Raw genomic sequence first — 21,418 nt, 5'->3', positions numbered from 1 at the left:
GGCACGGGGATTGGGGACACCACTGGCAGGCTCAGGGCCACAGGGCAGAACCCCTGAGCCGCAGGGGTGCAGGATGAGACCCCACCCAGGCCCTGCCTGAGCCACTGGCTGGTGGTTGGACACCAGCTGGTCCCTCCTTGCTCTGGACTTGTGTCTGTCCTGCTGCTGGAATGCCCGGGGTGCCTCCTGCCCCCGCCAGCCCAGCCGGCCCGTCCTGCTGGGGAGGTGCCAGGGGTGCCAGTCCCTGGGAAAGCAGCTGTGCCGTGTTTGCGGCGTTTAATTAGCACTCCCTGTGCCCGCCCTGCTGGGGCAGGGGGGTGGGAGCCTCGGAGCTCTTCCAGCTGTGTTTGAGTTGGCCAGATGTTGAGTTAGGGGAGTGTGGAGGCAGCGGTGCTCGTTGTTAATTAAACCCTGGAGAATATGAACAAACCTCACGCTGCCTCCTCAGTCACACCCTGCAGTGCCCAGAGCCCTCCCTGGAGCCCCCAGTGCTGGCACAGCCCTGGCCCTTCTCCAGAGGCACCACTGGACACACCCCACACCAAACTGCCCATACGGGCACAGCACGTGTGGCAGTGACGGAATTTCAGTCCCGTAGCTTTCCTAGGAGAGGGTGATCTGTCACTCCCTGAGCAGATGCAGGATCAGTGTGGCATTCCCAATGCACCCTCGGTGCCACATCCAGCTCCGTGGCCTTTAACGGGACTTGTGTGGCAATGTGGGATCGTGGCCCCGTGCAGGAGCTGGAAGGAGGGGGAAGGGGAGTTTCTGCTGGGGTTATCATGGCCCCATTCCCTACTCCTGTCCACAGGGACAGGCCTTGTCCCAGGGCGATGCTGCCAGTGGCTGCCCCATCCCATGGGATCTGCCCACACAGACCCTTCATCCAACGTCCAGCGCCCCTGGAGCAAGGGATGAGGCTGTGGGGGAGCAGCAAATTACTGCCAGCGTTATGCAAGCAGCAGCACCTTTAAATAGACTCTGATTCCCTGTTGTCCAGGAGGCAGCAGAGCTGCTGGGCACCAGCACCACTCCCAGGGCTGTGCTGGCCCCTTCCTGGGGCCCCCAGCCCCTCCATGTGCTGGAAGCTGGAGGGAAGCTGGTTTGGGGCAAAGGCCACCCCAGGATCTGCCTCGCTCCTCAGCAGCCCCTTCCCTGGGGTTTAAGGGAATTGTGTAACGGGAGGCGGTGGCAGAGCCCTGACAGTTTCTATGCCAACACAGCTGGATGGCGGCGCTGCCTGGAGAGGGGGGGCTGCCAGCACACCCCCAAAACAGCTGAGCACCCACCCCAAAAACAGCTGCACACCCCCAAACAGCTGCACAGCCCCCAAAACAGCTGCACCCTCCAACAGCTGAACGCCCTGCCAAGGCTGCACCCCCTGACACCGTGTCATACATTCCCTGCTGCCTCAGACGTTCCCTGAAACAGGCCTGGAAAAACAAAACAATGAACTGAGAGCCCCAGAGGTGACCAATGTGGGCCTTTCCTCTGGGTCCCTTTGCTTTCTTGGCACGAGGGGCTCAGAGCTGTGGTTGGGCACCACACACGGGGATCAGAGTCCCCTGAGGGCTGTCAGTGCCACCTCCCCCCCATCAGCTCCCAGCTCCCACCCCACTGGGCACCACCTCACCGTGTCTCTTGTCCCCACCCTCCTTGGCAGTCCCCAACTCAGGACCAGGCACAGTTTGGAGAGAATCTTTCATCCTCCTCCTCTTCACTATCCACACTCTGAGCTCACCCTGCCCCCATGCTGGAGGGATCCCAGGGATCAGGATGCTGCCCATGGTTTGGGGGCCACTGAGGTGCTTTGCTCTGCACCCACACCTGGCAGTGCCAACCCCCCAACAGGGAACCAATCTCTGGCTCCTTCCCTTTCCTTGTTCCAGAGTGTCAGTGCCCTGGTGTCACGCTGAGTCACCAGCAGAGCGATGGAAGAGGCTGTGGGAGGGAACAAGCCCAAGTTTTGATAGTTCAACTGTGGGAAAAAAAAATCAGCGCAATTTCCTAATGAGAGCAGCGACGGAACAAAGCGGGTCTGTGAGAGCGCGGCGCGGCCACGCCGGGAATGTGACCTTTGCCGGCTCCCGGTGCCAGACGGGAGCTGTTGGCGCACGGTGGTGCTTGGCAGTGGCTGAAATGCCTCAGCAGTGCCTGCTCTGACGTAGGGACCAGAATTCCACCTCCTGGGCCACCTCCAGACCCACAGCAGATGGGTGGAAGGAGCACTGTGAGGTGGTGATTGTCCCCTGGTCCCCAACTTGTGCTGTCCCAAACGGCAGTGCCTGCCCTGCCCCGCAGTGGAATGTGGCTCCTCGAGTTGTGGGTGAAGCCGTGGCCACACTGGGTGTCCCCGAGGGCCAGTGACGGGTGTCCCCGAGGGTCAGTGATGGGTGTCCCCAGCCCGTGGCTGCCACCCAGACAGCGTGGCAGAGAGCGATGCCAGGCTGCTCCAGGGCTGGAAGGAGCCACAGCCCAACACTCCACGATTAATTAGCAAGAGGAGGAAATGAGTAGAGACCAGTGCCAGGGCTGTGCCTGTGAATCAGAAGGAGCCATGCTCGTGCATGAGCCCATCCCTGCAGGAAGGCAGGAGATGCCGTGCAGGGAGCTGGGTGGCCTTGGAGCTGTGAGAGGAGTGGTGGGAATTCAGCATCATGTCCTTCAGCCCTGAGACCCATCATTTTGCTGCAGCTGAGGGGAAGCTGGCCTGGGCTGCCACAGCCATCAGAGGTGGCCAAGGACAAGCAGACGCATCTGAGGGGGCTGTGGGGCTGCACCAGCCCAGTGTTGGTGTGAGGGACAGGAGGAGGTGACATGGAGAGGTGGTGGCAGTGGGGCCTGATCCTGCCCCTCCTGTTGTCCCTCCCTGAGCCTGGCTGGTCCTTCCCAGGCAGGCCCTGGGCAGGGGGATGTGGCCCCTGAGGGTCCTCACAGCAGCACCTCAGTGGCTCTGCCCTGGACGCTCCCTGAGCTCAGCAACGTGATGCAAAATCCCATCATGCCAATTATGCAAATCGCATAAACTATTCCTGTTATTCAGAAGGATCCCCAGAGAGCTCCTTAGCGCTGTAATTCAGCATTACTCACTCGTGAAACAGGCGCTGGGGCAGGTGAGGAGGGAGAGGGGCTCCGAGCCATGCCCAGCCTGGCAGCGAGGGGAGCACCAATGCCAGGGATTTGGGGCTCCCCTGACACACAGTCCAGCTCCCCCAGCGCCCAGCGTGGCATGGCACAGGTTGGGTTTGCCGTGGAGCCTCCCCAGGGATGGCAACACAGATCTGTCTGGCTGTGCCATGGCTGTGCCAGCCCCACAGCCCCTTCCCCTCCTCCAGCAGCCATGGCCTCCTGCCATCCCTCCATCTTCCCAGGCCCCACCACAGCTCTCGCATCCGCAGCGCTTTGTTCTCCCACTCACTCCCTGTTTCCTCCGTCATTCCGGCTCCTCCCTGTGCCTACTTTCCCCAGGAGCCTCCCCAAGGCTCCTCCAGCCTGGCCTGTGGTGTCCGTGCCTGTCACCTTCAGAGCCGGGCAGGGCACAGGGGCTGCAGGGGACACCTGCAAGTCCCTGTTCCCCCGGAATGGGAAGTGGGAACCAGAGGCTGCCAGGGACAAGCTCCACAAACGCTGCTGGCTTGGACCCAGCTGGGTAGCAAGAGTGTCCCAGACACCCTCCACAAACTTCTGCCTTCTGCATCCCGTTCCACGGGAGTGAGAGTGGGAGTAGATGCAATACTGGGGTCCCTCTCTGGGGCTTGTTTTAGTGTCATTGGTGATCCCTGGGGCCAGAACTGCTGCTCCCACCCTGCAGAGTAAGTGCCCAAATTGGTCACCCTTGGCTGATCCCCAATAAATGGCTTTGCTCAGTCTGCTGGTGGCGCTCAGGGCAATTTAACCACCGAGAGCTGCTGGCACATGTAGGGCACCTCCAACAGGGAGACAACTGACCTGATGAAGGTGTAAACTCATGTGTGCCTTGAGGCAGCACAGGGAGCAACGTGCCAGCAGCAGCACATTCGATGTGGTGCCCATGGTGATGGAAGGACCAGCTCCTTGGGTTGGGAGAGACAGATTGCTCCAAGCCTCATCCAGCCTGGCCTGGGACACTTCCAGGGATGGGACAGCCACAGCTTCTCTGGGCACCCTGTGCCAGGGCCTGCCCACCCTCACAGCTAAGAATTTCTTCATATATTTAATCTAAACCTACTCACTGTCAGTTTGAAGCCATTGAGGAATCCTGGTGAGCGACCACCTCTCTGCAAGCAAAGGGGAGACTGAAGCTGAGTTTGGGTGGGTGCTCCAGGACCCAGGAAACAACGTGGGGTTTGCTGCCTCAGCTCCTTAATGAGGTGCTCAAAAAGAAATGTGGGGACAGCCCAACACTGAGGAGGGGCCACCCTGAGCCAGGGAGGGCCCCCTGAGCTGAACCAGGTGGTTGGTTTGGCTCAAACCCAGCAGGCTGATTCCCCAGTGACCCCCAGATGTCAGAAAAATCACGTTTGGATTATTTTAGAAATAAAAACCTCCTGACCCAGTGTGAGGAGGGTTCACAGTGATGTCAGGGCTCTGATGGAGAAGCCATCTGCCCCAGCCCCACAGGACAGACAGTTCCTGGGAATCTCATTAACACAGTGCCCCTCAGGTGCACACCTGCCCTGCTCAGGGCTCTGCAGGGCACTGAGGGGTGGGTGGGCTCAGCCTTCCCTTTCAGCACGTACCAAATAGGAGGAAAAGAGAGCCAAGGGCACTGGGGGCTGCCAGGGAGCCCCTGTCCCTGACCATGGGACCTTGTGGACAAACAGGTGAGATGAAGATGGAGGTGGCTTCTTCAGCCTGGTCCAATTCCCTGCCCGGTCTCTCCTGCTCTGACAATGTCCATCTTCTTTGGCAGCACCAGGAGTACACAGTGACCACACTGAGCTGGTGTTAGGCTTTTCTTAGGAAACTCCAGGCATGTTCTGAGCGACTGTGACAAAAAACCAACACGGTGCCATGATGGTCCCTCTGCTTCCTCCCTTCTGTGCTGGCTAGTGACACATCGCACTCAAATGCACAGGGATTATAACCCACATTTATTTTTCCTCTCTTCATGTCAGCAGGGGCTTCCCGAGGTGCTGATGATGTGGCAGCTCCCAATGACCCTGCATGGCACCCTGTTCCCCTCCCTGGGCAGCAATGCTGCCCTGCAGCACCTCCCTCTTGGTCCCTCCCCGCCGCCACCGCACCCATCGTGCAGGCACTTCGGGGAGCAGGGAGAGTGTTCAATGCACTGGGAACATGGAAGGGCTGGGGCTGGAACTGTCCCTCGGTGCAGCTGCTGCCCAGGCCATCACTGCCCCAGCCATCACTGTCCCTGTCACTGTCCCAGCCATCACTGTCCCAACCATCACTGTCCCAACCATCACTGTCCCTGGCTATCACTGTCCCTGACTGTCACTGTCCCTGGCTATCACTGTCCCTGACTGTCACTGTTCCAGCCATCACTCCCCCAGCCTTGCTGCCCCAGCCATCACTGCCCTTGGCCATCTTTGTCCCGGCCATCGCTGCTCTGGCCACCACTGCCCTAAGTCCCCACTGGCCGCGGCCATCGCTGCCCCGTCCCCACCCTCTGTCCCTGTCTCTGTCCCTGTCCCAGGGCGCGTGCCCGGCCGGGAGCGCTGGCGTGACGCCACGCTGGTAATTAAGAAGGAACCTAATGAAACTTCGAAAATAGCACAATTTCCTCCCCACACCTGCAGCCGAGCGGGGTGGATTACATAAGTTATTGTTGCCACAGCAACTTCACTCCACCCGGGGCTGGAGGTGGCCGGTGCCGCGTGTGCTGCTGTGTGTCACCCCGGGGAGGGACCGCTCCGGGATGGGGACACTGCCAGCCTGTGCATCCCACTGCTGTTCACAGTCTGCCGTGGTGCTTTCCCACGTTGCACCCACGGGGTTTTGCCCCCGCAGTGGACGGTCCCACCCCCCGAAAGGGCACGTGGAGAAGGCCGGGAGGTGCCGCAGGGATTTAGGTAACCCACGAGGACGCTGGCACCATGGTTACCCTGGGCACGCTCCAGCTGCCGCCGAGCCCCGGGGAGTGAATCACCCTGACAAAAAGGCAACGAGCAACAACCAGGAAAAAAATAAAAGGCAATGAAAGCAAATGTTACGGCACGAGGCAACGGCAGGTTTTTCCTGCTGAGCATTCCCAGGGTGCTCCAGGTGCTGCCCTGGGCTCTGCCGCTCCCGGGGCACGGACAGCAGGAGCAGCGCCGGCGGCCGCTGCCAGCCAAGAGGTGGTGACACGGGGAAAGCCAGGGACAAGGACAATTTGCTCAGTGTGGCTCTGAGTGTGGGAATACGAACTCCCGGGCTGTTTCCAGCTGCGGAGTCAATCTGGAAGCAGGAGGGTGTGAGGGAGAAAGGCTTTCAGCACTCAGATTCCCTGGGGATGAGGAGAAGCAGAGGATGGGAAGAAAGTGGAGCGGCTGTCTGTGAGCAGGCCTAGATGCAAGAGGTTCTCTGAGGGTCGTCCCAAAAGACCTCTTTTATTATCAGAAATTACAAATCCTTTTATCTTCCTCACCAGAGGAACAGCTTGTTTGAATTGCTGGGCTGTCACACTGGAATTAGATGCAAGAACCCCCCACAGCCATGACGTAGCGAAGGACTTACATAACGTAACTAAAAATAAGGTGCTGGAGATTCAGGGAGAGGCTCTCTCCTCCCAGACTCTGGATCCGGAATCCTGGGCCGGCGCTGGGAATCCAGAGAGGTGCTGGTGCCCAGCTGAGGCAGTGGCATCCCAACAGAGCCAACTGCAGTGCAGCTGCTTGGGATGGAGTGGGATGGAGAGGGAAAGGGGCACCACAAGGTTCTGGCAGCGATGCAGGCAGCCAGGAAGGTCTCCTGGGGCAGCCTTGGTCCCACTCCCCCCAGTTCCATGGCTGCTCCCACTCCTCAGCCCCAGTGGGAAAGGGTTAACCAGATGCTCCAGAAATATGAGAAAAACACCTCTCAGGGACTGAAAATTCCTTCCTGTGCTTTGGACTGTGGAACCTCTGAGAGGGAAGAAGCCAAAATGGGACCCAAATGTGACGGGAGTAAGTGGCCACTGTTGGTGCCCTCCCTGCCCCACACCAGGGCCGGGAGGGAGAGCGGGAAGGGAGCTCTGGGGCTGAGGTATCGACCTGGGCTCCTTCTCGGAATTGATGGAGATGATGGAAAGAACGTGCTCAGCTGCTTAACTGTTTCACCACTTTTCACAGCAGACAGGAGGGAGAGGAGGGAGAGGAAGGCTTGGCCCAAGGGCTGGGATGAAGCAGTCAGGGGCAGTTTGTGCCCAGTACCCTCAGATGTTGCCCTTCTGAGCAGCCCGTGGGGACAGTCCTAAGGCTCTGTTTAACTACAGATCACCTTGCGGAGAGTGACAGTCCCATGGGGAAGGGGTCTCAGGCAGGGGGACAGGGATTGCAACACAGGCTCCAGGGCATGGTCTGACTCCTTGTGTCCCTTGGGATCTGGGCAAAAGTCATTAGGGCCTGAGGGATGGGAAAGACAAGGATCCATGGCTTCACTGTCCCATGGAGACCTGACAGCCAGGAGTGCTCCCAAGGGAGTCCCAGTTCTCCTGACAGGCTGTGTGGTGGAACAGCCTGGGGACAGCGAGGTGACAGGCAGGGGCTTCATCTTCTCCTGCCTGGGCTGGTCTGCCTTGGGCAGGGCATCCCAAGTCACACTGTGGTGACTGCTCATCCCATGTCTGCTCTGCCAGCCCACCAGGCCCCTGTTCCCAACACCCCACAATCCACCAGCTCCTCTTCCTTCTCCAGCTGCTGCTCACCCATCCAAATCCCCCTGCTGAGGGTGGAGCACAGCCCCGGGCACGGGGGATGTAGCAAGGGGGGATTGCAGAGAGGCTGGAGGGTGGTACAGCTCAGGGATGTGGGGCACAGCGAGAGGGACAGGACAGGGTAAATTAGGGGGACAGTGTGGGGTATCATGGGCTGTGGGGTGGGGTGGAGCAGGGGTGTAGGAAGGAAGGTAGGATGGTTATGGGGTGTAGCTGGGGCTGCGGGCTGGGGAACGGGGAAGGGCAGAGGGAATGGGGATGTGGAATGGAGATGGGATGGAGAACAGAGTATGGGGTGAGGTAGAGGATGGGGAATGGGCTATGGCACGGGGCACAGGGGACACAGAGGTCAACGGCACAGCGCATCCCTCCTGACCCCCCGACCCGCACCGTCGGGGCGCGAAGCCCGGCCCGGCCCGACTCGGTGCGACTCCTCCCCGCGGGGCGGTGCGGGGCGGTGCGGGGCGGTGCGGGGCGGTGCGGGGCGGTGCTGGGAGGGCAGGGGCGGGCACGGCCGCCGGGAGCTGATAAAAAGCGCCGCGGCCGCCGTTCGGCGCTTTCCACGCACCCGCGCCCAGCTCTGTCCGCCCACCCCGCATCGCCCGCACCCCGCCCATGGTGCTGCCCGGCCCGCCCGGCATGGCCCGCTCCGAGGAGGTGCATCGCCTCACCGAGAATGTCTACAAGGTGAGTCCGCAACAGGTGCCCGGCGCTTCATCGCGGGGCTTTCCTGTAATCTCGGTTATCGGAATTCTCTGCTCTCCCCGGAGGCTCTGGCGCTGCGGGGGCAGAGCGGGCGGAGACGCCGTCGGGGCCGCCCCGGGATGTGCCCGGAGCCGGCGGGGCGGCAGCGGCTGCTCGGGCCTCCTGGACCGGGGCGAGGGGCACATCCCGAGCCTCCTCCCGGGTACCCCCCGGGAGGATCCGCAGGGACCGGACCCGCGTGGAAGTGCCCGATCCCGCGGCGGGCAGCGCTGTCCCCGCATCAATCCGTGCGGGGACGGCCCCGCGTGCCCCGACCCGCTGCTTTGCCACAGCCGTGAGAGCTTTCCCTGTCTCTAGGAGTTTGGGAATATCTCGGGTTTTCCTTTCGGCTTTGCTCCCGGTGTTCTGAGAAAAATCCAGTAATTTATGTGGTTTAATTTCCCCCCGAAGGAAGCGGTTTCTGCTCCGCTGGGTCTCAAGGCTGAGACTAATAAAACTGCTGTAGCCTAACGTGTAACGCAGGATGTCGTTTGTTAAACTGGGAAGCTTGCACGATTTCCTGCGATTTAAGGGGTTGGATTGAGTTACCTGAGAGCCCAGAGCAGGAAAAAAAAAGACAGAAGAATGTAGTACAAACAACACCGAGGTAGTGAAGTTCTGAAGTCTTGGGTTTGAGGATCCTGGTGTGTAACAGCTGTTCCAACAGAGCTGTGGCACCCAAAATCTTGGCCACTCCGAATCTTGGTGACTCCTGGCTCACATCTGTAGGGCTCCCTCCCACCCTCTACATGCAGCTGATGTATCCCAAGTTGCCACCGTGCAGGTTGTCCTTGGTTTGGGGCAGAGCTGGCACTGCAGGGTGTTCCCAGGTGTTTGTGTATCGGCCCAGGAGCCGCCTGGGCAAACAGGGCCACAGCTGCTGGGGCTGGGGCCGGGGCCAGGGCTGGCAACAGCCTCAGCAGGTGACTCAGTTGTTGTTTGAGGTGTGTTGTCCTCGAAGAACGGGGCTAATGACAGGTTTGGGGAGCAGGTCACCCTTTCTCCGGGTGCAGCCCTGTAAGGAGCACACAGGGTGGTTTGTACCATCCCAGCAACTGTGCTTGAGAGAAGCTCATCCTCCCAAGGAACGAGGGGTGAAAGGCATGTGCAGCTGGGACTCTTTTCTTGCCTCATCTCTTCTGTGCTGTGTGAGCTGTGGGTCAGAGCCCTCAGCCCAGAGCGAGCGGCTCCGTCGGCACCGCGCTGAGCCAATGGCAGAGGGTGCCTTGGCCCTGAGAGCCAGAGGTGGACCCAGGAGGAGTCCCAAGGTCTCCATCAGTTCATGAACACTTCAATTTCTCAGGATTTCAGTGGGAGCAGCCAGGAGTAGGGAATGAGAACGTGGAGCTGGTGGAGATCTCGTGGTTATACCCAAAATCAGTGTCTCAGTCCTGGGAGCTGTAGGAGGGTGGTCTTGACTCCATTTGTGTTCCCTGCAGTGGATGAGGAGTCTCCTCTGAAGCCAGCAATGCTTTTCTCAGCCCTGGAGATGTGTGGCAAGTGGTGCATGCAGAAACCTGGTGTTTTCCTGTTTCATTGAGGACTTCAGGCACCCAAGAGCCCAGTATGAGGGCTGGTGGCTCAGGGACTGTGGGGGTCTCTCTGTATCTCCTTAGGCTTTGGAGTCTTCAAGTCCAAAACCAGCCCTGGTGATGCCCATCCCCACTGCCCAAATATTTTTTTGCCTCGTGCTTTCCTGGCCTGTTCAGTAGCCTGAACTCCACAGTGGGCAGGAGGAGATACCCTGAGAAGGGAGATGCTGCCACCAAACCCCAACCCATGGGGCCTCCATCCGTAGGTGCCGTCCCGCTGGGGTTTGGGCAGCAGCAGGAGCAGGGGGTGAGTGTGTTCCCCACGAGGTGTGGAGCAGCAGCAGAGGGTGAATGTGTTCCCCACGAGGTGTGGAGCAGCAGCAGGCAGCTCCCTGCTGGGCTCCGCATGCCAGGCACCCTCTCCCGCACAGGCTTTCCCAGGTCGCTCTGCTCGGGAAGCCCATTGTCACCGTTCCCCAGAACCAGCGCTCACCCTCGGAGTGACTGTGCTAATGAGCTGGTGGAGGAGCTGTCAGCCGCCCCCGGGCCGATGCTGCCACTACAGGCAGCTGCCTACACGCGGGGAGTAATTACAGAGGGAGACGGAGGCTGCTGGCACCTTCCGCCAACGTAATCCCACCTTCCCTGGCGCTGATTCACTCCAGGACCCCCGTACGGCGCCGCTCCGGGCTGGGCTCTGCTGGGAGCCCCGTGGGTTGGACGCCAGGGCTGGGGTGCAGGGTTGGGTGGTTGTGAAGGGCACCTCCCCATGCCCCCTCCCCATTCCCTGCTCCCCATCTCTGCTCGTCCCTTGCTCCAGATTGTGTGTTTGCAGAAAGGAGGGTCTGGAAATTCTTCCTTCCCCCGAAGACAGATCTGTCTCCTCCTGCCAGATGAGATTATTGCCGTTTACAGCCCAACCTCCATTTCATTTTAAAGCCATTTTTTCGTGTGGAAGATCATTTTGCAATGGTGTACGAGCAGCTCAGTGTTTGAAGAGGTGTTTGCTTAACAACGCCCCGAACTCGAAGCCGAATTGTCTTGCACAAACGCAGGCAGAATTCCTGATTGTCCGTTGCTCCCCATCGGCTGTAATTGATATTACTGTGCTATCACAGCCTCTGCCTCCTTATCTCCAGGTCCAGAGGGATGGGAGCAATTCTTCCTCGAGTGATTCAGGAGGGAAATTGTGGGTGGTTTGGTGTGTTCGGCAGCAGAGGGATGATGTGGTGTGGCAGAGGAGGAAGGAGCCAGCCTGTGCTACCCTGAATTCCATGCCCTGTGCTCTCTGCTGTCTCTGCTCCCTGCCTTGGGGCTTCCCACTCCGCAGATGTGGCAAATCTTTTGGCTGAACCTTGGGGCTCTGAGCTGCCTGCTGCATCCCGTGGTCAGTCCCATGGGATGGGCAGTAATGCCCCATGGGCAGTGGGTGCCATGTGCTGGTGCCACAGGGAGCGGGTCAAGCACTGAGAAATTCCTTCCCCAGCAGTAGCTGGAGTCTGGCAGGTGGGGCTGGGCTGTCACCCCGTGATGAGCGGGGCCTGGGGTGCTTTTACAGGGCAACACCTCTTTGCCAGTTCCACCTTCACGGGAGTCTTGGCTCTGCAGTGTGTCCATTTGGAGCGAGGTCCGTGGTGGGCTCAGCTCCGGCGCTGCTCTGTGGCTCTGGGGTGGGAATGCTGCTCCACCCCTCTGCCCGCAGCCTTGGAGAGCATTCCTGACCTCTGCTGCCATGGGACACCTCCACACCGTAATGCTCGTGGATTGCAAGGTGTTATAAAGCAGGTAGCTCCTGTCTTGCCAGCGGTGCCCCGAAGCGCTTGCCGTGCTGCCAGCAGGTCCTGCAGGAGCCGGGCGCTGCTCCCCGGGCCGGGGCCGGGCGCTGCTCCCCGGCAGCCGCTGGCTTTGCCCTCAGTGCTTTGTTGTGCTGAGCCTGCTCGTGGCTCAGGTTTCACTTTGCTGCTCGTGTTGCAGGGCAGGGCAGGGCTGGGCACGGGGCAAGAAGTCCAGCACGGAGCTCCTCAGGCCGAGCTGAGCCCCTCGGTGCCAGCTCTGCAGGGAAGGGGCTGTGGGACCCTCCTGGCTCTGCAGTGGAGATCCCAGCCTGGAGGATTTGTGGATGGCTCTGCCTTGGAGGGGTGAGCACTGTGGAGGTGTTCACAGTGTGCTGAGGGGCTCTGTGCACTGTGCAGACCCCACCCTAGTTCCCTTCAAGCCCAGACCCTGATTGCAAACACATTCAGAGCTCTTGCCCTGAAATTTAGGTCCCCTCATCGTCTGACACGACAGCTAGGAGACACGAAATGCCTTGAGATGGAGAACCTTGTCTTTTTTCCTGTCTACCTGGGCTCCTTCTTGACAGAAACTTGGCTCCTGAGGTCCCTGGGGCTGCTCCTGATGGCACCAGGCAGGACAAGCTGTGATGGAGGAGGCAGCGCTGGGCTTTGCTGGTCATTAAATATTGATACTGAAATGATGAAGGTGTTCCTGGAGCAGGGCTGACCCATTTAGAGTCAAAACTTTCTTAGAGCTGAGCTGCTTCTGCAGTGTGCCTGTGGTGTAGTGGAAAGTCCCACAGTGCTGCCCCTCTGACCTGCTTGTCATGGTCACCTCAAGTGCTGCTGTCACCGTGAATCACCAGGAAAGCCACGGGTGTCAGGCTGAGCCCAGGCCACTGTGCAGTGCCTGCCTTGAGAGGAGCCATAAAATCATTAGGAAGCTTGGAAAGTCCCTCTGAGACCATCAGTCCAACCATTCCTTGGGCTCTGCCAAGGCCACCACTAACCCGTGTCCCCACGTGCCACAGCCACGTTTTTTGAGCACTGTGTTCAAAGCATCGTGCCATGCTGCTGCAATAGGGGCCTCAAAAATGGCATTAGGGAACCAGCGAAGGTGTGTTTTAGCTCAAGGTCCATCTGTTGTGGTCCTGAGTTGCTGGAGGGTGGCTGGGAGCAGAGCCCAGCACAAGTGGTGCTTCTCATCCCTGGTCAGACCCAGGAGCTCCTCACCCTGGTCCTTTGTGCTGCAGAGGAGGGGCTGGGTGTGAGGTCTGGCTGTGATTCCAGCACTGTCCTGGGGCAGTGTGGACACTGCTGGCACTGACCACCCCCTGCCCTGGCCAAGCCAAGCAGCACCTGCTTGTCATTTCTCTCTGTGTTTGGTTTTAGGAACTGCCTGAGAGGCTGCAGGGATGGACCTGGGAGAACTGTAACCTTAAGTTTTATTACAGGTTGTGCAGGACCTTCCTGTGCAGGAGAAACCTGAGCCAGCTCCATTTCCAGCTTGGGGAGGACTCAGACTTAGGATTTAGAGGGACTTCGCTGATTCTTGTGGGTTCCTTCCAACACAGGGTATTTTATTCTGTTCCATGATTCTGACCTTTTCCTTACGGGCTGATTTACAGTGTTGGGGCATCCTGGCTGTGGCATGGAGTGTGCTGAGAGGTGGGAGTGGGGACCTTTGTTTGCCGCCTCTTCCCCCCCAAACTGAGCGGGATTGTGTCCTGGAGACCTTGTGGTTTGCATTAGTTTCAGTTTTGGCAGCTGAATAAAGCTGTGCCAATCCCGGAGAGCTGAGTGGTATTACCCAGGGAATTCAGTGCAGTGGAACAAAGCAAAGCCCTTTCAACCCTTGGCTGCCAGGTTTTGTGTCTGTGTTTTTCTGAACTCTGCCCAGGCAGCCCATGGAAGACAAACAACTTGTGGGTGCTGCTGAGGGGGCAAAATCTGGGGGAGAGTGAGGTTTGCTTTGATAACAACAGTGCTGCTGAATATTGGCTTTGCTGTGGTATCCTGCATTCCTGGATTCACCTCTCCTGTGGGGGACAGCTCAGGGGGACCCACCAGCCCCTTGTCCCCCCGTGGGTTGGGGGATGCACCCTGTGGTGCTGCGGGAGCAGCTCCAGCACTGCCAACCTGCTGGGTGCAGGCAGTGATGCTGTTGAGTCATTTCATGGCATAAATCTGTTTATTTCCCAGTGTTTCACCTTGGCAGGTCTCAGCCTCTCACCTGAAGTGGGGTGTGAAGGTGTGCTGGCTCTGGAGTCACCTTCCCTTCCCACCCTGAGAGTGAGAGAAAGGCTTGGAAAAGGCTATTTTTATCTCTGGAGTGAGGAGCCCTTTTCACCGCCCTCATCCTGCCGGGCTGTTTTTGTTGGAGGCTCCAGACAATGTTTTAAAAACATTCACTTTCAACAAACTTCCTCCTGAGGGTTGGTGGATTTTATTTGGCCGACAGAGAGTCACCTCCCTCCTCCTTTAGCTGGTCCATGAGACCCTTTTGGAGGCTTTTATCTCTTTATTTATCAGTTTAAAATGGCTGCTGGTGGTGGTGGTGGTGGTGAGCAGGTCCTACCCTGAGCGGTGCCAGGGCTGGGCTGGGCTTTGATTCCCTCTGGTTTGGGGAAGATGTGCTGAATTTCAGATGGTGCTTTGTCTGTGGATCCTGTTCCATCGTTTGTTCCCTCAGTTTCATGCTCAGGACGATGTGTTTACACAGGCACTGCTGAGAAAATCACATTATTTACATATCCCTGTGTACATTCCCGTACACAAACACTCGGCTGAACCTGCAAACTGCCTAAAATTCGCCTCCCCACAGAAATTCTGCCAATGTTTCTGCTGCTTAAATATTATTCAGTCTCAGGGTGCTCAGGCTGAGCTCGAGTGTGGTTGAGGCTGTGGCTGTGCATCTGCCAGAGGCAAAAATGTGTCCTTGTCCCTGTCCCTGCCATGGGAAGGGGGAATTGTCCCTGGCCCTGGCTTGGGCAGTGATCCCACACCTCTGACCACTTTGTGGGATAACAGGAGTGGATTTTTGACCAAAGCTAAACGTGACATGGGCAGGATGGAACAGTCCTCATCAGTGTTAATTAACTCCCATGCAATTGTCTCCTACGCTTGGGAAAACACCTCGTTATGTGGCTTGTTGCTACAGGTTAATTTTCTCTTTTCAAGCTGAGCACGGTCACCAAAGTGCTCTGTGCTGCCCCAAAACAGCTTCCAGGGGCCCCGAGTTGATCTGCAGCCTTAGTTAGCAGGGCAGCTCCCTATTAGCCTTGTGCAATCATCTCCTGCCTTTGGCAGGTTGTGGATGGTGCTGTGGGATGGACTGGGAGCTGCTGGGACAGGTGGGGCTCTGGGGGCATGGCAGCGTCCTCTCCTGCTGCTCCCACTGCTGCTCTGGGGAGGATTGAGCTGATTTCTTCTGAAATACCAGCACTGGGTGATGTCACCCCTCAGAGCTGGTGCCCCACACGGGTTCCTGCCCACGGAACCCCAGAAGGGGCTGTTGTGAGCCCAGGAGGCAGTGGCTGAGCCTGCCCACATGTGCCCACAGGAGAAAATTAAACTGTCAGACGGCGAGGGCTGGGCAGCAGGAACTGGGGATAAAACTGCCTCGGGCAGAAAATGAGCTTTATAGTGTTGGCCAGGCTGGGATGAGGTGACAGATGCTTAATCAGCTTATTTGCTGTAAGTGTCTGCCTGTCATCTCCCCTCCCCTTGCCGGGGTGGGACAGTGCCTGCAGCGTCTGGGGGTGCAGAGCCCCTTCCTCCCCAGGGGATGCCCCTGGACCCCTGAAGGGGATATTTGGGCATTAGACTCCTTTTTCTGGTTATGCCCTTGGTGGGAGGGTGTCCCCGAGGTGGGGCTGGGGTTGGGACTGGCTCTGGGGCTGCAGCCAGGCTTGACCCAGACCTTGGATTTGCAGGAGGGGATGGAGGCTGTGCCTCTGCCAGGGCTGGGCTGGGTCAGTGTCGGGCTCTGGCGATGCCGGCGGTGCCGGGGTGAGCGGCCCTGGCAGGGAGGGTGGTGGCTCCGGTGCCAAGTGCACAAAGAGCCCTTCTTCTTCCTGATCCGATTATTCCTTCCCTCATCTCAAATAAGGCCCTTGGAGCGAGGGAGGAAAAGCTCAGACAGCGCTGCTGGTGTTCACCCCCACCCAAAATCAGGCCTTTATGGGCAGGTGGGCAGTGACACCGAGTGCTGTGAGCCCCAGGTGTAATTCCTGGCACATGGCTGGCACAGCTCGGGGCAATGCTGGTGGTGTCGGACTGGCTCACTCCTGGGGAGCTGTTTGGAATGCTGCTCTTCAGCCCTTCCTGCTTGTCCATGATGCTCAGAGCTGGTGCTGCTCCCCCAGGAGTGGGACATCACCTGCCATCACGTCCCAGAGCTTGGGCCACCTCTTGGTTGGGCTGAGGGACAGTGCTGCCTCAAAGAGCCACAGTAGCCATCACTATTGTTATTTGTGCCTAATCTGATAGTTTTCTGGTTGGGGCATTCACCCACCTCTCACAGTGAAGCGTCTGCACAAGGTATTTCCTGATAGCCCCAACTTGGTCTTCTCCAAGCTGTGGGATGAAGAGAAGATCCTGGGGCATCTTCCAGGGAGGTGGGAGGACTTCCTTTTCCTTTCTTTTTGTGTTTATCAGCATCCAATTGAGCATGGAGCTGTTCTGTCCAGCTCCAGTCATCCCTGCTAATGCCAGTGATGTTCTTTTCCCTTCAGACGATCATGGAGCAGTTCAATCCCAGCCTGCGGAACTTCATTTCCATGGGGAAGACCTATGAAAAAGCCTTGGCAAGTGAGTGCTGCTGTTCTGTGGTGTGGGCATTGCTGGCATGCTGGGGCTGCCAGGCTGCAGAGGGTCTGGTGGGCAGCATGGCCTTGGAGGGGGCAAAGCTGGAAAACCAGCTTGGGAAGCTCTTTGTTCCCGTGCTGGGGGAACTGGGAGGATGGTTCTTGGACCTTGATGCAAAGCTCATGCCATTGGGATGAGCAAGAGGCCGTGGATGTGGGAAGGATTTGAGGCATGGAAGGCTGGGAGGCAGCGGGGTGGGATAACAAACACATCTCCAAACAGTTCATCTTTAAATGTTTGTTTAAAGTACTGAGAATTAAGATTTTAAGTTCTGTTTAAAGAAGTGTCACTGAAATGTTTAAATTGCCCAGAAGAATGAAGAGAAATAAAAAGCCTCCAAGTATTGATGGCAGCTCTTGTTTGGGAGTGCAGGAATCTGTTGGGAGCCATTAGGGAGGTGCAGATTTAAATGATTGAAAGGAAGCTGTGAATTGATTAAACCCCGGAATGGAGGGTTTTCACTTAAAAACTGGCTTTGTGCACTGCCTGGCCCCTCAGCTGGGTTTAAAGGAGGTTTAAGGCTTCTCTCAGCCCGGAGCTGTGTTTTCCAGGGAGGGCTCTGCTCCCTTCAGAGCCGCACGTGTCTCCTGGATTTTATTTTCTTAATACTCCCAGTGAAAATGCCTGTGAGGGAAGAGCCTGTCATCATCTTCAGCCAGTGGGGGAGAAAATACATATATTTTGGTGTCTCATGTTCTTAAGCACCAGTGTTTGCAGTTCGACTTCTGGGAAGGTTCAGTGCCTCCTGTTCCCTGCCTGGAGCACAGTTTCTTTCCCACAAGCCCAGTGAGGCTCCTGGTTGTTTCCATGCGGATCTGTAAGGTGCAGCCCTCCCACTGTTCTCAGGCACTGGTTTGAACTGGGTTTTAATGGATCAACCAGCCGTGACGTGGGAAGTGCTTGTCCATCCCGGTCCACTGGGCAGAGACTGTGGACTCTGAGCCCAGGGTGGGATACAACACACCCTGAGGAGCAGCAGCATTTCCCAGCTGTTCCCAGGGATGCTGACAGAGCAGGAGCTCACAATTTGGGGTGCTTTTCCCTGCTGGTTCCCTCCTAGCAGCAGGGGAGGGAGGAGGGGTAGGATCTGACAGGGAGAAGAGGTTGCCCTTGGGACTGTGTTTTTATTTCTTCTTCTGAAATATCATCCTGATAACTCAGCTTTTAGTTACCTGGCAGGGGGATCTCTTTATCCCATGCTGTTCTATCCCACCTAAGACCAGACACACACTAACCCTGGCTTTTGGGGAAAGCCAGTGAGATCACTGGGTTTATATTTTTCCCACATCCCCGCTGTGAAAACGCTTTGAAGCCAAAGATCTTCCTGTAATTTTTAACTTGTGTTGGGTCATCCATTGCTCGGATCTCTGAGCTGGAGGAGCAGCTGAAGGAAGTGCCCAGAGCAGAGGCTGAGCCTGGTGTTGGCAGGTGCTGAGCTGGGGCTGTACAGCGTGTTCCGTGATTAGAGGAAACCCCCTGCTTATCTGATTAAAGTCAAGTGTGTCGCTGGAATGTCAACAAACAAGGCTGAACTATAATGAAAGTCTATGATATTCAATTACCCCACAGTGATTTCTGTGAGCAGCAGTAACAGCCTGATGGTTACACTGGAATGAAAACCACTGAGGTCCTGCACGTACCTTTTCTCTCCTGAATTACCCTATAATCTCGCTGCTCCACCTTTCTTTGCTCACTTCTCTTCCGTTTGTTGTTTAGTCCCTCCCTGTAGGGTTAAGCCCTTTGAAGTAATATCTGGTTTAGTGTGTAGCATCTCCTCAGTGCCCCAGAAGTTCTAATCGCCGTTAAGGAGAATATAACTTCATTTTTTGGTGCTTTTAGGTATGACATATGCAGCAAAAGGGTACTTTGATGCTCTGGTGAAGATGGGAGAGTTGGCCAGTGAAAGCCAAGGATCAAAAGAATTGGGTAAGTCACCAATTTGCTGCTAAATAGAGTTGCAGACTCTGAGCACAGGAATGAAACCAGATTTTGGTATTGCTGGGGAGAACAAGCTCAATGTAGAGCTGATCCCGAATAGTAGAAGTATCTCTGTATTTACTGTTAATGTAATTTGGAAAAAAACCTTGATATTCTTAGTGTCGGATCTGTGGTATTGTCAGCTCGTGATGTTTTTGGAGAACAGCTTTGTGGTGGTTTTGTCGTGCTTTACAAAGGAGAGAAGCAGCAGATTTTGGGCCTGGGCAGCGGGGGCAGTGCTGCCCACCTTGGACCTCTGGAGGGGAAGGTACAGGGAGAGAGAGAAATTTGTGGAAGGGACAGGTTGGCTGTGCTGAAGCAGTGGTGGATTGGTGGGGTTCACCTGGCACTTGGGCTGTGTGTGCCAGGGCTGGGTTTGTCCTCTGAGTGCAGTGGGTCTGCCCTGGGCTCTGCCCTGCCTGCAGCTCCCCTGTGCCCAGCGCCAGGGACTTGGATTTGCTCAGTTGATGGCAGCTGGACAGACGTCACGAGCTGTGCTGCTGGTGCCTCCTTCCCCTTCCTTACACTTATTGCTCTGGTCAGCCCTTTGGGAGCTGCTTTTCCAGTCTCCGAATTGCTCTGAAATGGCTCCTGTTTTCCCCCTCCTCGCACCTGTGGTTCGGGGTGACCCTCCCGGCCCCCTCTCTGGTTCGGGGTGACCCTCCCGGCCCCCTCTCTGGTTCGGGGTGACCCTCCCGGCCCCCTCTCTGGTTCGGGGTGACCCTCCCGGCTTCCTCTCTGGTTCAAGGTGACCCTCCCAGCTCCCCCTGGGCTGCTGCAGCCTTGTTAAGGCTCTCATGGAGCTGAGATGGGTTCTGCTCTTGCCTGTGCAGTCCCAGGTGAGCTCCTCCTCCCCGTGCCTCCTGCAGCTCTGGCTCAGCACTGTGCAGGGCAATGGCAAACTGCTCATTAAAGCGTCTCTCCGGGGCAGTCAATTAACAGAGAGGTTGAGCTGAAACGACTGTAAGGCTGCAGGAGCTGGGGAGCAGCCCCTGGGCTGCGGATTTGCTGTGTTGTGCTCGGTGTCAGACCCTGCTTCCCCCAGCCCTGCTGCTCCAGCTCGCTGCTGCCTGGGAATTGTGCTGGGGAAGCAGTAAGTGTCTATGGAAACCAAGTCGTGGATTAAAGCTGCCTGGAGCAATCTGCTTCTGTTTAATAAATAAAACAAAGAGCCTTGTGTGCGACGCTGCGGCTGTGAGCGCTGAGCAGACCCTGCAAGGAGCTGCCTCTGCCTTTGGGGGCTCACAGACACCCCAGCTCTGCCCTCCTGGAAGTGGAAGTTGTGGGAAGCCTTAGTGGAGGGCAGGAGCTTGGGGACCCCACCCTCTGCCTGCTCTTCAGAGCATCTCCAGGTTTGCTCACACTTAAACCCTGGGTTTGGTGCCTTCTGGTGGCCCTGGTTCCTCACCAAAAGGCGGTGGTTTGTCCTTAGTGCCTTCCCACCATCTCCAGACATGCATTTTGTGTGTGGCTCAAGTATTTTGGGGTTTAAAATGTTTCCAAATCACTGCTGCTTCTCCTCTTGGTGTGAACATGTCCAGGGGAGGCTGCTGGCAGCTCTGGCTGCCCCTTAGCCCTGTGCTCTGTTGATCCTGCTGATATTTACTGTGGCAGCTGCTCCGAGCAGGAGAAAGTTGAGATAAAATTTCTGGCTGTGGCTCAGTGGAGCTGATAAAAGCTGGGACACAACCCTCTCCCAGCAGATGTGTAAACAGGGGCTGAGTCGTGTTCTAGATCTGGGCTGAGCTCACCAAAGAAACAGCTTTTCCTGGGAACACCTTTACCTTCTCAATCCCTGGGCTGGGAATGCCAATAGTGCTGGAAAGGAGTGCTGGGCTGTGGGTTGTTTCACAGGATCACAGACTGGGTTGGGCTGGAAGGGACCTTAAAGGTCACCCAGTTTCCCCACTGCTGTGAGCAGGGACACCTTCCATTTGACCCCATCCAACCTGGCCTTGGACTCTTCCAGGGATGGGGAACTCATTTTAGAGCATCAAATGGGCATGCTCTTAATTGCTGATTCCATTAATATTGTGCTCCCCAGCTCCCTCCCTGGGTAGGGATTTTCCTCCAAGAGTTATAAGGAAAAACTGCTTCAAGATGTCAGGCAAGATCCTGGAGTGCTCCTTTCAAGACCACAGTTCACATTTCCAGCCTCTATGGAAAAAAAATCTGAGATTTCTTTTCCCTTCCTTCCATAACCCTTTCTTTTCTGAACCTGGATACTTTTCTGATGTCCTTCTTGGGACAGGAGGTGTCAAACCTACATTCCTGTGATGGCAGCGATGCTGCAGGTTCATCTCTGAAAACATGGAGCCCTCTGGAGCCCTGCTTTGGGCTGGAGTCCCAGCTCCCCATGGGGCTTCTTAGCACTGTGCATTGTTTCTAAATTCTCCATCAGATTTTAGGAACTGTGTGTAGACAGGATAATCCCATGTGGGAATGGAAAAACTGGTGATAATAACGTGCCTGACCTGTAATCGGCTCTGGGGGCTGAGTTTTTGGGGGCAAGTGTCTGGTGGGGCCGTTCCTGTCTGAACCCACTGCTGAGGTTTGGGGTGTGCAAAGTCTGGGTTTGGGGTGTGTTTAACCAAAGTGATGCTGTGAGCAGGTCCAGGGTGCAACTGCCAGTCGTCCCTGTCTTGGGTTGAGCTGGCAAAATGCCAAGTGCCCAATACAAAGTCAGA

General features: G+C 57.1%; 1 protein-coding gene across 11 annotated transcripts in view; it reads left to right on the top strand.

Annotated features, from left to right (window-relative positions):
* Positions 1–8,402: 8,402 nt before the first annotated feature.
* The window catches only part of BAIAP2 (BAR/IMD domain containing adaptor protein 2), a 42,550-nt gene continuing 29,534 nt past the window's right edge, over positions 8,403–21,418 (top strand). For all 11 annotated transcript variants that reach the window (XM_071573688.1, XM_071573678.1, XM_071573682.1 and 8 more), the window contains exons 1-3: positions 8,403–8,521; positions 16,622–16,697; positions 18,594–18,680. In XM_071573688.1, the coding sequence (XP_071429789.1) occupies positions 8,450–8,521; positions 16,622–16,697; positions 18,594–18,680 (235 nt within the window). In that variant the 5' untranslated portion in view covers positions 8,403–8,449. The remainder of the gene's footprint in view (positions 8,522–16,621; positions 16,698–18,593; positions 18,681–21,418) is intronic.

Source organism: Pithys albifrons, chromosome 19 (genome assembly GCF_047495875.1).
Source record: "Pithys albifrons albifrons isolate INPA30051 chromosome 19, PitAlb_v1, whole genome shotgun sequence".
Classification (NCBI taxonomy): Eukaryota; Metazoa; Chordata; class Aves; order Passeriformes; family Thamnophilidae; genus Pithys; species Pithys albifrons.
Note: the sequence above shows the minus strand (reverse complement) of the source record. Positions and strands in the feature narration are given on the sequence as shown.